The sequence below is a fragment of the Diachasma alloeum genome, unplaced genomic scaffold (assembly GCF_001412515.2).
Source record: "Diachasma alloeum isolate Michigan unplaced genomic scaffold, Dall2.0 Dall_scaffold_00179, whole genome shotgun sequence".
NCBI lineage: Eukaryota > Metazoa > Arthropoda > Insecta > Hymenoptera > Braconidae > Diachasma > Diachasma alloeum.
The window spans coordinates 3,947,499-3,959,100 of record NW_021680345.1 but is presented as its reverse complement, the minus strand read 5'-3'; the positions used below and the strand labels follow the sequence as shown (position 1 = coordinate 3,959,100).

The window sequence follows — 11,602 nt, the reverse complement described above, 5'->3', positions numbered from 1 at the left end:
CGACTCCTCGGTAATACTCGAGATTCAAATTACGTAATGCGATATGGCATATCCCATCGCCATCATCAGCATTATTCATCGATGAATGTATTTGTAACCACATGGATCAAGACGATGAATACCCTCGTAGGAATAATCAGCGTAATCGGAAATCCGTGAATCGGTGGGTGGGTGGAGGATTGAGATAGCATTGAGGAAGCTTTATACATTTTTATGGAACTCAAGTCGAGGAGAATTACTCTTCATCGCTTGCTTCTTCCATTGTGGATTAACGGGTTGCACTGCGTATAATTACTGTTTATGAAAATTAACCCTTGCTTAATGTTTCCTAGTTTTATCCTCGTTGTTTAAAAACGGGACAAAAGTATCTTAATTTCAGGTAGTGATGCCGCCGAGACTAGTCGAGAATTATTTTGCAGAGATCATCACCGTCTGGAAAAACATCGAAAGTTTTGGAATCATCGCAATCTCGAAAGACATTGGATCGGTGTATCTCGTTACAATTCCGGGAGGATTTATCTTGCCTGAATCTCGAGATTTTCGGTTTTTCAAGTTCACGAGACGAAACGAGACAGATATCGAGACAAACATTTGAAAAACAGACAATACTGAAACTCAGACGTGATGGATTCTTCCAAGTTCGTGACGAGATGCACCGATCCAATGTCTTTCGAGATTACGACGATTCCTAAACTTTCGATGTGTTTTTTAGACAACGAGACAGATATCGAGACAAACATTTGAAAAACAGACAATACTGAAACTCAGACGTGATGGATTCTTCCAAGTTCGTGACGAGATGCACCGATCCAATGTCTTTCGAGATTACGACGATTCCTAAACTTTCGATGTGTTTTTTAGACAACGAGACAGATATCGAGACAAACATTTGAAAAACAGACAATACTGAAACTCAGACGTGATGGATTCTTCCAAGTTCGTGACGAGATGCACCGATCCAATGTCTTTCGAGATTACGACGATTTCTAAACTTTCGATGTTTTTTTTAGACTCTGATGATCTTTCCAAAATAATTCTCGCCTAGTCTCGACGGCATCACTAATTTCAGGCAATAGCTGTTCTAGTGCATATATTTGCATGTGAGTTAGTACATGCCTCAAAAGTATTCTATCAGCCCTAGATTCGCCTAATCGAATCTTTCGCTGGTTTCCGCTTCGTCTTGTAATACCGTTTGTTGGGCCCCTTGGCGTTGCCCTTGGGGGTTATTTCTTTTAGCGTTTTGTAAAGGAGTGCCGGAAGTTGAGGCCAAATGTCCGTATTTGTGGCTCAGACAGCGACAACCTTACGCACGGAGATAAGGCGACTTGTTTTGTTTGATGATAACATTGTTACGTTGGAATTATGTATTTTTTTAGCTATGATCCATTGGGTACATAAACGTCACCGTTACGTATTTTCGAGCCTTGTAGAGGGGGTATTTAATGTAGTATAGTGCTCGCGGAAAAAGTCCTGGAGTTTTTGTGGAGAACAACATCGAAGAATTTGCCGTTTTCATAATGAAAACACCTTTCTTATTTATTGATTGATGATTTTATTGGGAATAGGGATTATGAAATTGAAGGTTACTTATCGTTTTAATAACACTAGTTACATTGTATTAGTTATTCTAACCTGAAAATTCTTTTTTTCTTACATTCAATAATGATGCCTCATTAATTTTCTCTGGAATTCACGACAAAATGCACAGACTTCACGAGTAAACGTCAAAATTTTCCGCCCGTATAGAATCATTACAAGATGTTGATGGGAGTTAATGAGGATTGGTTATAAGAAGAAGTTATGAGTGACTATTTCTCCGAGGCGCTAAAGCCGTACATCGTTATGACGATCCATGGCTAATTACAGATTTCACTCTTCTCGGATTAAGTGGTCTAAGTGACTGCGCAAGTAACCAGACAGCTCGGACGATAATTCTCCCCGTGACTTTTAGTTTCATTCGGTGGAGTCCAACTCACTCAATCGTAATATTTCTAATCGTATTTTATGGATTGAGAGTATTCACGTGGAATCGAAATGACATTGCTATCTCAGTTTCAAGAGAGCTGGAATGCCAATTTATTTTTACGATCCATTAGTCACGAAGGGGTTCTACATTTGAGAAGAGCTCTCGAGATTGTCGAGCATTTCATGAATAATCCCGTGGAATTTTAGTGATGAGTGTTATCAGGGTTATTGGTGAATTTGTGGAGGGATAGGGTCAACAAACTTGCAAGACTTTTTGGAATTTCAAAGGCGGTAGCTGGGTAATGGTTGTCCCGTTTTTTCAGTCCAAATCAATTCTTTGGCACTTGAGGAGAGACTACTGACGTGAATCATTAATCACTGACTTTCGCATTGAAGGAATACAGATTTCATGGAGAGGAAAACTTCCAGACATTTCTGCAATATGATCGTCGCTTGCTTTCAATCGCAATGAGTTCAATGGGAAGAAATAACCTCACCTGCTTAATTCAACCTTTCTTTCTCGTTTCAAGAATATTATCCCTTTTCGAAAGAAAATATTAATTGCAGAAATTATTTCTGATATTAGTCAGAAACCAACGAGGCAAGAGCTCTCAAGAATGATTCGTGGACTTTTAGTGACAAATGTTATCAGGATTATTGCTGGACTCGCAGAAAGATAGGGTCAACAAACTTGCATGTCTTTTTGGGATTTCAAAGGCGGTAGCTGGGTAATGGTTCTTCTCCCGTTTTTTTTCCCCAGCACAAATCAACTCTTTGGGACTCGAGGAGAGGCATCTGACGACTGAGAAGTCGTAAACGGCCTATCAACTCTTGAGATTTACTATTGTAGAAATCATCAGGCGTTAAAGTGTGCATCCAACTCGACGAGACTGTTCTACATGGTGTAATACTCCGGCGGTATTCTCTTTGTAGACTCAATCGTCATGTTATAACCTTTTCAGAGAATACCTATTCCCTTCCAATAGCAGGTTGAAGCATCCTATTTATATCTTTCCTTTACCCCTTGCATCATCGTATCCCACAATGTGTCACTCAATATTACTCACCAGTGACTGAAAACACTCATGAATATTTCCATCAAAGTGACACACCTCTTTGGAATCAGTCTAATCTCGGGGAGTAACGAATAAAACCCTTCGAGTAATTTTCATGACTATAAATTCAACGTTTCACCAACATTAATTTCACTCATCGTGATATATTTCCATTCGTGTCACTGGAGTTGATCTATTATGGCTATTCTTGGGGTTTTAGGTCCATAAAGTATTGCTTCATGCTCAGTTTTCTTTTTTCAACAACGGGGACAACTGTTATTTATTCGCTGGTCTTGTTGGTCTTCAGTTCAGCTCCACTGATTCATCTTAATGTGTGGTAATGAATGAACACCGTGGAAATATGCCTGGATGAGCATGAAGTTGAAGGCTCAGCTTGTCACTTGATGAATACTGATCTACCTGGAGCACTTTGCCGGGTTAAAGTCAATACCAAAGGGGTTTTTTTGACTCTTTGGAAAAGTGGGCGGTGGACGTGGGTGTACACATGTTTGCAAATGACAACTGTGGCCTTTATTTGCCGTTGCGATCTTGAAAAGGTGGACGAAGGTAGAGCCCATTGGCGACCTCGAGGCGCCACCGTTGGAGAGAAGGATTGAGACGACCCTGATGTCACATGCTATTTCTGGTGAGGTGGTTCGATGCCTCGTGCTGATCCTCTTCAAGAGTCAAATGGAGAATGACTTTTTAATGAGGAGTGTTGGGTTTTTAAATAGATGAGGAGTCACTACACTCGGCGATAATTGATCCAAGTTTGGATTTAGGGGGTTTGGGGGGAAGAAATTATGGGGACAACTGTCGCTTCTTGGATTGATAGGTGAAAAAATAGAATGATTTCGGGGAAAATTAAAAATAAAAAACTGTTGTAAAGAAGAATTCAGTTAATATTTACTGACTGGTGATTACAGAGCGAGAGGATCGTAGTTGTTTAATATTTTAATCACTATTTCGTAAAAATTATGGAATATTATCATTTTTATTTCTTTCTTGGTTTTTGATTTTGTTTTGTGTTATTTTAGTGAAGAGAAATGTGAACAAAAATTTGAATTGAAAAATTATGGAAAGGATTAATAATCAATTACTAAATAAGAAAACAATCACTAGAATGTGATAATCTCAGCTGTTTGAAAATGTTCCCAAGTGTCATTGACATCACTTAAGTTGATCCAGGAGTGCAACGAGATTAACGCAAAGAACAAGACTCCTATCATGATTCGTCATCGCGTTCTCTCACTTCCTCCCCGACAAGAAAAGGTGACTGCTGTGAGTGCCCAGCGTGAGGCTCTTGGGACTTAGTTCTTGCAGATGTGAACTCTGACCCCTTCACGGTGTGCTACATGTGTATACCTTGGCAAGCAGCTACACGACGTTTATGCCATCGCGGTCTTTCCCATCCAATCATCGATCATTTTGGAAAAATTACCACCTCAGTTGATATAAGTTTGATTTTTCGACAGTTGGGAAAATTGCTGGGGAAGAAAATGAGATGCATTTGGAGGAAAATCGTGTCAACTTTCTTGTGAGAACATTAAATGATTCACTGCTGGAAAAAAATGACTATTTTGACAGTTTATTTTTTTTCAAATTGCAGTTTTTTTCATTTAATTGATTCTTTATCGATATATTTATTTGATCTTTCTTGATTTCTATTAATTTTCGTGGAATAGGTGAACTGAAATTCACAGCCTCCTTTAATTATTTCTTCAAATTGCGAATTTTCAATGATGAAATTTCCGGCAATTTCCGTCGAACTGTGACTTGACAAAAATTTGAAGGAAGTGTACCGGAAATTTTTATTGAGTAAGAGTTGGACTGAAATTTCAAGGCATTCCGTCATTGAAAATTCCAAAGTTTATGAAAAAATCAGTGTTGAAAAAAAATGAATGTTTTGACAGTTTGATAGTCTTTTTTATGAACAAATCATGAAATTTCAAATTTTAGCAGCAAATTATGCTGACTTTTTCCCTATAATTTTCTCGAATATGTAAAAATATATTCTCCTGAATTTTCATGATTTCTATCAATTTTCATCGAGTAATTGAACTAAACATAGCAGTTTTCATGGATTTTGTCATAGAATTACGAACTCTTAATGAAAAAATTCTTTGAAATTTTAGTGGAACTGTCGCTTAATAAAAATGTCCAATTCTGGTGCAGAAATCTCAAAGATGAGAATGAGATAACTTTCATTGAACCCCTAGGTTAAAGAAATCAACATCAATTCCTCTCAATGAAACATTAAAATTGAATTTCACCATTCAGTATCAATCAAACCTAGTCGACATTTAAAAATAGCATTTCTACTGCACTTGTCTATCCTTTCACGTCCACTTAACAGCTATACAAATTGTAGGCGTGACGGGGACCAATTGATGATTACACTTAGTTGAAGCCCAAAAGTTCAATGGGATCGCACAGACTTTTTGACCTCCCTCCACAGGAGTCGGATTAAGATTGATTGCAATGTCCGTCGCCTGTGGTGATTTTTTTTGCCAACATTCTAGGATTCAGATGTATCGTATTATTGTTTGGGTCGAAGGGGTTAATGAATATAACGGGTTAACTATAGATTCCGATGATTTACCGAATGGATCTCTATAATTTTTTTTTTTTGCTTGATTACAGACGAACGAGACGCTATTCAGAAGAAGACCTTCACGAAATGGGTGAACAAACATCTGAAGAAGGTAAGTTTCATCGCTACATCTGTCATATTTCACGTCAATGTCTGTAGTTTTTTCCGGGGATGAAGGCATCGTCTGTACGGAAAAAAATCGAACGAAAAATTACGGTGCGATTTACACTGGTAACAGAAAAATAAAATGTAATGGATAGTTCAGTAGTAAATTTCAGGGTTGTAAAAAAATTGCAACTTTATGCGCCGTTGAGACCACACTGAGGGAAAAATTTCCTAATATATGTGCCCAGTTGAAAATTTTCGTCTGAATTTTCCGTATGAAATCCCGGAAATTTTTATGGTATTTAATTTCCACTGAAATTTCAGGACATGTTGTCATTAAAAATTCAATTATCCTATTGATTTACTGTTTGAATGATCTGAAAATCAGAAAAATTCAGGGAAAAATTGAAAATTCATGTGATTTTCCTTCTGAATATTCATGTTTCATTGAAAATTCATTAAGTATCGCGGAATAGTTGAACTGAAATTCACAGCCTCCTTTCATTATTTCATCAAATTGTGAATTTTCAACGATGAAATTTCTGGAAATTACAGTCGAACTGTCACTTAACAAAAACTTGAAGGAAGTGTACCGGAAATTTTTGTAGAGTGAGAGTTGGACTGAAATTTCAAGGCATTTCATCATTGAAAATTCCAAATGTTATGAAAAAATGAAATTGAAGAAATTTGAAATTTCATTATTTTTTCCCCCTAAATCGCATTTAGTGTCACTGTCCTGAAAATTCAAGAATATATTGACCGGAATTGTCTGGTTTTCTCCTCATTTTTAGGGAACAATGGAACTAAAATTTACAGTTCTCATTGATTTTTCCACGAAATTCTGAATTTTCAATGACAAAATTCCTTGAAATTTCAGTGGTAATTAAACTCCATAAAAATTTGCAAAAAGTATACCGGAAATTTCAGGCAAAATTTTTCAACAGTGTAAACTGTCCATGAAAATTAAATTTTTCTGACATTCCATAATTTTACTCAATTTCTCTCCCAACATTTCGTCTATATTTTTCTCCATGTGCGATTAGAAATGAATGTCCACTCGATAAATTAGCATTCAGTCAGAAATAAACGCCACAGATAACGCGTGTCATGAGAGCTTAGACGTCTTGAGAATCCAGAAGACTCGAGAAACTTGTCCGAGAGGAGAAGGTGAGGTTAACGAGTCTGCAATGCACCTATCCCATGACTTATTTATGAACAACGTGAGCGTTAGAATGTTTTACTATTATTCTACGTCTTTTTGCCTCGTACTATTTCATTGGAATACGGAATTTCTCAAACGTTAACGAGACAAACGCTCGGGGTCCGGCCGGGAGGGATTGATTTACCGAACGATTTAGTATTTTTTTATGCTATTCTTATGGTCAATTTAAGATGCATGAGGGAAAATTGATGCAAATCCGTGTGATATATCAATTCGTGTGGATTGAATTTCAAATTATCTCGTTGGATGATCTGGAATGAGATCCATTAAAATTGCATAAAAATTAATAATATCCGCGAGATTCAGCGGTAAGATAATCCGACGATATGATCGACGGGGATTAATATGATTTCATTAATCACTGTTCGTGACTTTTGGAGGAAAAGATATCAGAAATCGGTTCTAAATGGAAAATTTTCCCGTCCCCTTGATTCAATGGAGGGTCTCGGCTCTTGCGGAACCAGGGTTAATTATCTGCTCAAGATCCCAGGTACATTGTTTGTTCTGGCAATAACTGGGGCATCTCACGAGTGCATCTCCGATGATTATCGCCATAATTGAATGATGTATTAGCAGCGGTTCCCACCCGAAAATCATTCAATTCCCAAGTTTCGCACTCGCTGAGGATAACACAATTTTTTTTCTCTGTGCACTGACATTTTCCGGAGAATTAGTGATAATGTCGGTAAAAATTTGTGACAAAATCACTGAATTTCAAAATTTCACACTCGTTGAGTTTCACAATCGCGAATTACTAATAATTATGAATTTGATCTCGGAAAATGAATGACATGTTTCTAGTAACGAGACCGAACGCGCGCTACAGCGCGCTGTAATTGTAACAATCATAATTGAAAATCTCAAAATTAAATTAATCCTGAATTAAATTTGCCACCTCAGACGACTGGAGCCAATGAGGAATAAGCGTGACAGACTTGCGACATATCGATAGTTATTGACTTTAAGTGTATGTTCTTTTTAGAATAGGATTGTTTCCGTGAATTCTACTTAAAACTTGGAATTTCATAACCATTTTTTCCCTAAATTCGATTCAATGCCGTTCTCATGAGATTTACTATAATATCTTCTATGAAATTTCAAAAATAGTAAAATAATTGATAATTTCATTTTTCAATTAACTATGAATCAAGTAATTGACAATGTGGGATTGTCAATTGATTCTTGAGTAATAAATTCTAAATTAAAAAAAAAAAAATTCTATTAACCAAATCTGCCGCGAATTGGTCAACTAGGATAAATGTATTTAAAAAAAATCCAAATCGTTTCCACGAATTGTTGGACAGCGTTTTAATAAAAAAACGCATTTTCGAGAAAAATGCACTTATCCTAGTTTACCAATTCATGACAGAAATAATCGTCAATCTCTCAAACTCAATTATTGATTGATAAATTAATTCTGAATTTGAATATTTAATCGATTGATGATTAATTTCACAATTAAAAAATTGTTGGCTAATGGAAAATTTAACTCAATCTAAAATTTATGATTGCACCGATGACTGGCTTCTGAAAATCAGTGACATGTTCTTGAAAATCGAATTTTTTTCTCCGTGAACGATATTTCGTCGAATTTTGAACTTGTGTGTGGGCACTATTGCACAAGTTTGACGAGGAAAATAGCCGAAGGATCAGTGGGTATCTGACGTATGTCGCGTGGCACGTGTGTATGTAGGTTGAAGGTGATCAGACAAAACGACAGAGCTATAGAAGGCAGTTTCTCTGATTCTGGTTGTTTGTTGCGGGAAAGAGCGCAATGTGTGGGCGATTTCGTGAATATTAACATTGTCACCTGAAAAATAGGACATTTTCATTTTTGTTTATTGCGCGGAGAAAACATTCGGCAATTTTTGAGATGTTTCTACGACAAACTGCACAGATTCAGAATTTTTTGTGTCATTATGACACTGTTAAAAAATTAAGGAATTGAATTTGATTTAGAGGCAAAAAAATTATGAAATTTGAAATTTCTCTGAAAATGCAATTAAATTCATTATTTTTAAGCATCAGGAAACCGAAAATTCTCCAATTAGTTGAATTGTCAATCGAAACATGAATATTCAGTACTAAATTACACTGAATTCACGGAGAGAAATATTCAATAAAAATTACGCATCTTTTCCGTAATTCCGGGGCGAAATGTGGTTGTAGGAAATTTTACGGAACTGTCACGGAATTTTTCCGGAGCGTTTCGTCATTTTCATTGAACATTACTCTCCGTGTTCTCCTGAATTTCTGTAATTTCCATTAATTCCTTGGAACAATTGAACTGAAATTTCCAACTTTAGTCAAATTGTGAATTTTCAACGGCGAAATTCCTCGAAATTCCACCGGAATAATAACCTGTCTACATTTACCCTTTCTCAATCAGAAATCATTACCCCACAACAATATTAATCTCAACATCCCGGTTATCGCTCATCAGTGTCACGGAATACTTCACCGAGTTATTCATAAATTATCATAAGTATGTCGTCCAATCTCCCAACAATATCTGATTTCTCATGCAAATCCTTCAGTGAAAAATATTCCAGTTGAAAGTCCAAGCCCGATTTTTTTTTCCATCGGGAAATGAGAGTAGAGCAACTTTTTCGGCAATTCATAAAAATGTGCTGCTGATGCGGACTCAAGGTGAGTCGGCTCTTCCGAAAGGTGGGATGAATGAAAATAGCCTGAACTGAATAACAAGGAGCGCAGAGACTTTGTAACCCCCTTTTATTTTTCGCATTCCCAATGCCGCATTATCCTCGAAGAATTCGCCGGGTGACTCATTGCACCGTGCCTGTTAGCTGAGGTACTTGTACTTGTTCCTTTGTACGCACTTGGTGAATTTTTCGCTTACCAAAATGACAATGTCGATGGCCAGACATGTATGTACACTCAACATCTCGACATAAACAAAAGGAGCGATTCTCTCACGAGGATGGTATTTTGTTTCTCATGCTAACTACCTTCATTCTGATGCTAAATCGTTAACTCGCCGCATTCTTCAGCCGCAATTAAACCTCTGCATCCACTCGTTGGGTCATAAAATTCATTATCGAAATCGTTACGTCATGATTCATTTGTAACGAGATTGTTGGAAATGTCGGGAAGCGAATCCTGCCTACACCGTTAAAAATTTGTTTAATTTCCAGTAACGATTGCAGTTGAATTCTCAATGTTGTGGGGTTTAACTCAATTTAATATCACATTAGTCATGAAAGTTCCCATTCATCTTGAAAATTCAATGAAATTCAGTTTTTCATGGTGAGCTGTCATTGATATTTCAAGAACAGCTTGAATTTTAGACCTCATTCTGAAAATTGAATATTAAATTCAATCGAATTTTCAGTAAATTGAGAATTGCATAAAATAATGGCCTGAATTTTTATTGTATTGTAAAAATTCCCGAGAAGTGTATTGAAAACTTTCAACATTGAATTTTTAAGATTGAATCGAAAACATTGTAAAAATTTCCGATAAGTGTATTGTGTGTGTAGTGTACCCCCGACACAGTCCGTCCATATCTCAAACCCATACAACCCAAGACTCAATCAATCATCCCACATCCGGATAACGCCATTAAAATCCTCCGAAACACGAATTGATTTCGCAGAAGCTGAAGCACAAGTTATTCTTTCACTTCTCAGTAGAGATGTCGACGCAACAATGAAAATTACAGGGTTTCGCTGTTGTACTCACCACCACTTCCGTCAGATTAATATTCACAGAGGAAAGAAAACAAAAAATAAGATGGATGACGACGGCTAGTGCTCCTCCATCAAACCTCCACTTGTTCTAGTTCTTCTTATTTCCACCGATCGATTCCCGAGACTTTCTAAATGATCATACCCCGAGGGTGTGGATGTCTGGGTGGTAGTTTTAATGCGATTAAAAGTAACGAGAGCGCTGGGGTAAGAAATAGCCATTGGCATATTGCTCCCTCCTTTGCGGGGCGTGGTCTCAAACATTAATCTCAGCTGCATCGATTTACAAATTACACGAGTGCGAAGGTTTTCTCTAGAGGAAGATAGGAACGTCGGTGATTTTGTCGAGCGTGAAATTGACCAAACGCTTCAGCATATTCTTGGCTCTTCGTGATGTGTCCCAGGCTTGATTCGTGCTGGTCACATTCGCGGAGAGGGACAAAAACAATAGGAAGAATTGCATTGCAATGAATCCCTCGATAGTCGGGCATTTGATCTCGACTGGAAATTCAGAACCGTTTGCGCTGTCTTTGTGAGCACGATGACGATGTCTGTCAGGGATTTGTTAAATCTATTTCACGTTTATGCGGAAATTCAAGTGTTCTTCACTTTTTCGTCACATTGTTAATTTTCAGTGCACGGAGAGAAATATTCAATAAAAATTACGCATCTTTTCCGTAATTCCGGAGTGAAATGTGGTCGTAGGACATTTTACGGAACTGGCACGGAATTTTTCCAGAGCGTTTCGTAATTTTTATCTGAATCTCCCGTGAAAAATCACGATACCGGCACTTGAATTTTTTGAGTCCATTCCGTAATCAGTGAGCGAATTGTGAGTTCCGTAATTTTTACTGAACATTTCTCTCCGTATGATGAAATTCCAATAGAATTGTCACTTGCAGCCAATAATTTTTTCACAGTGTGTAATGTTTTGACAAAATTTGGAACATTCGGA

At 37.2% G+C, this 11,602-nt stretch overlaps 1 protein-coding gene across 1 annotated transcript in view; it reads left to right on the top strand.

Annotated features, from left to right (window-relative positions):
• LOC107041857 (dystonin) overlaps window positions 1–11,602 on the top strand; it is a 183,055-nt gene that overhangs the window by 65,809 nt on the left and 105,644 nt on the right. Inside the window, exon 3 of the mRNA XM_015262660.1 lies at window positions 5,664–5,725. Within this exon, the coding sequence (XP_015118146.1) occupies window positions 5,664–5,725 (62 nt within the window). The remainder of the gene's footprint in view (window positions 1–5,663; window positions 5,726–11,602) is intronic.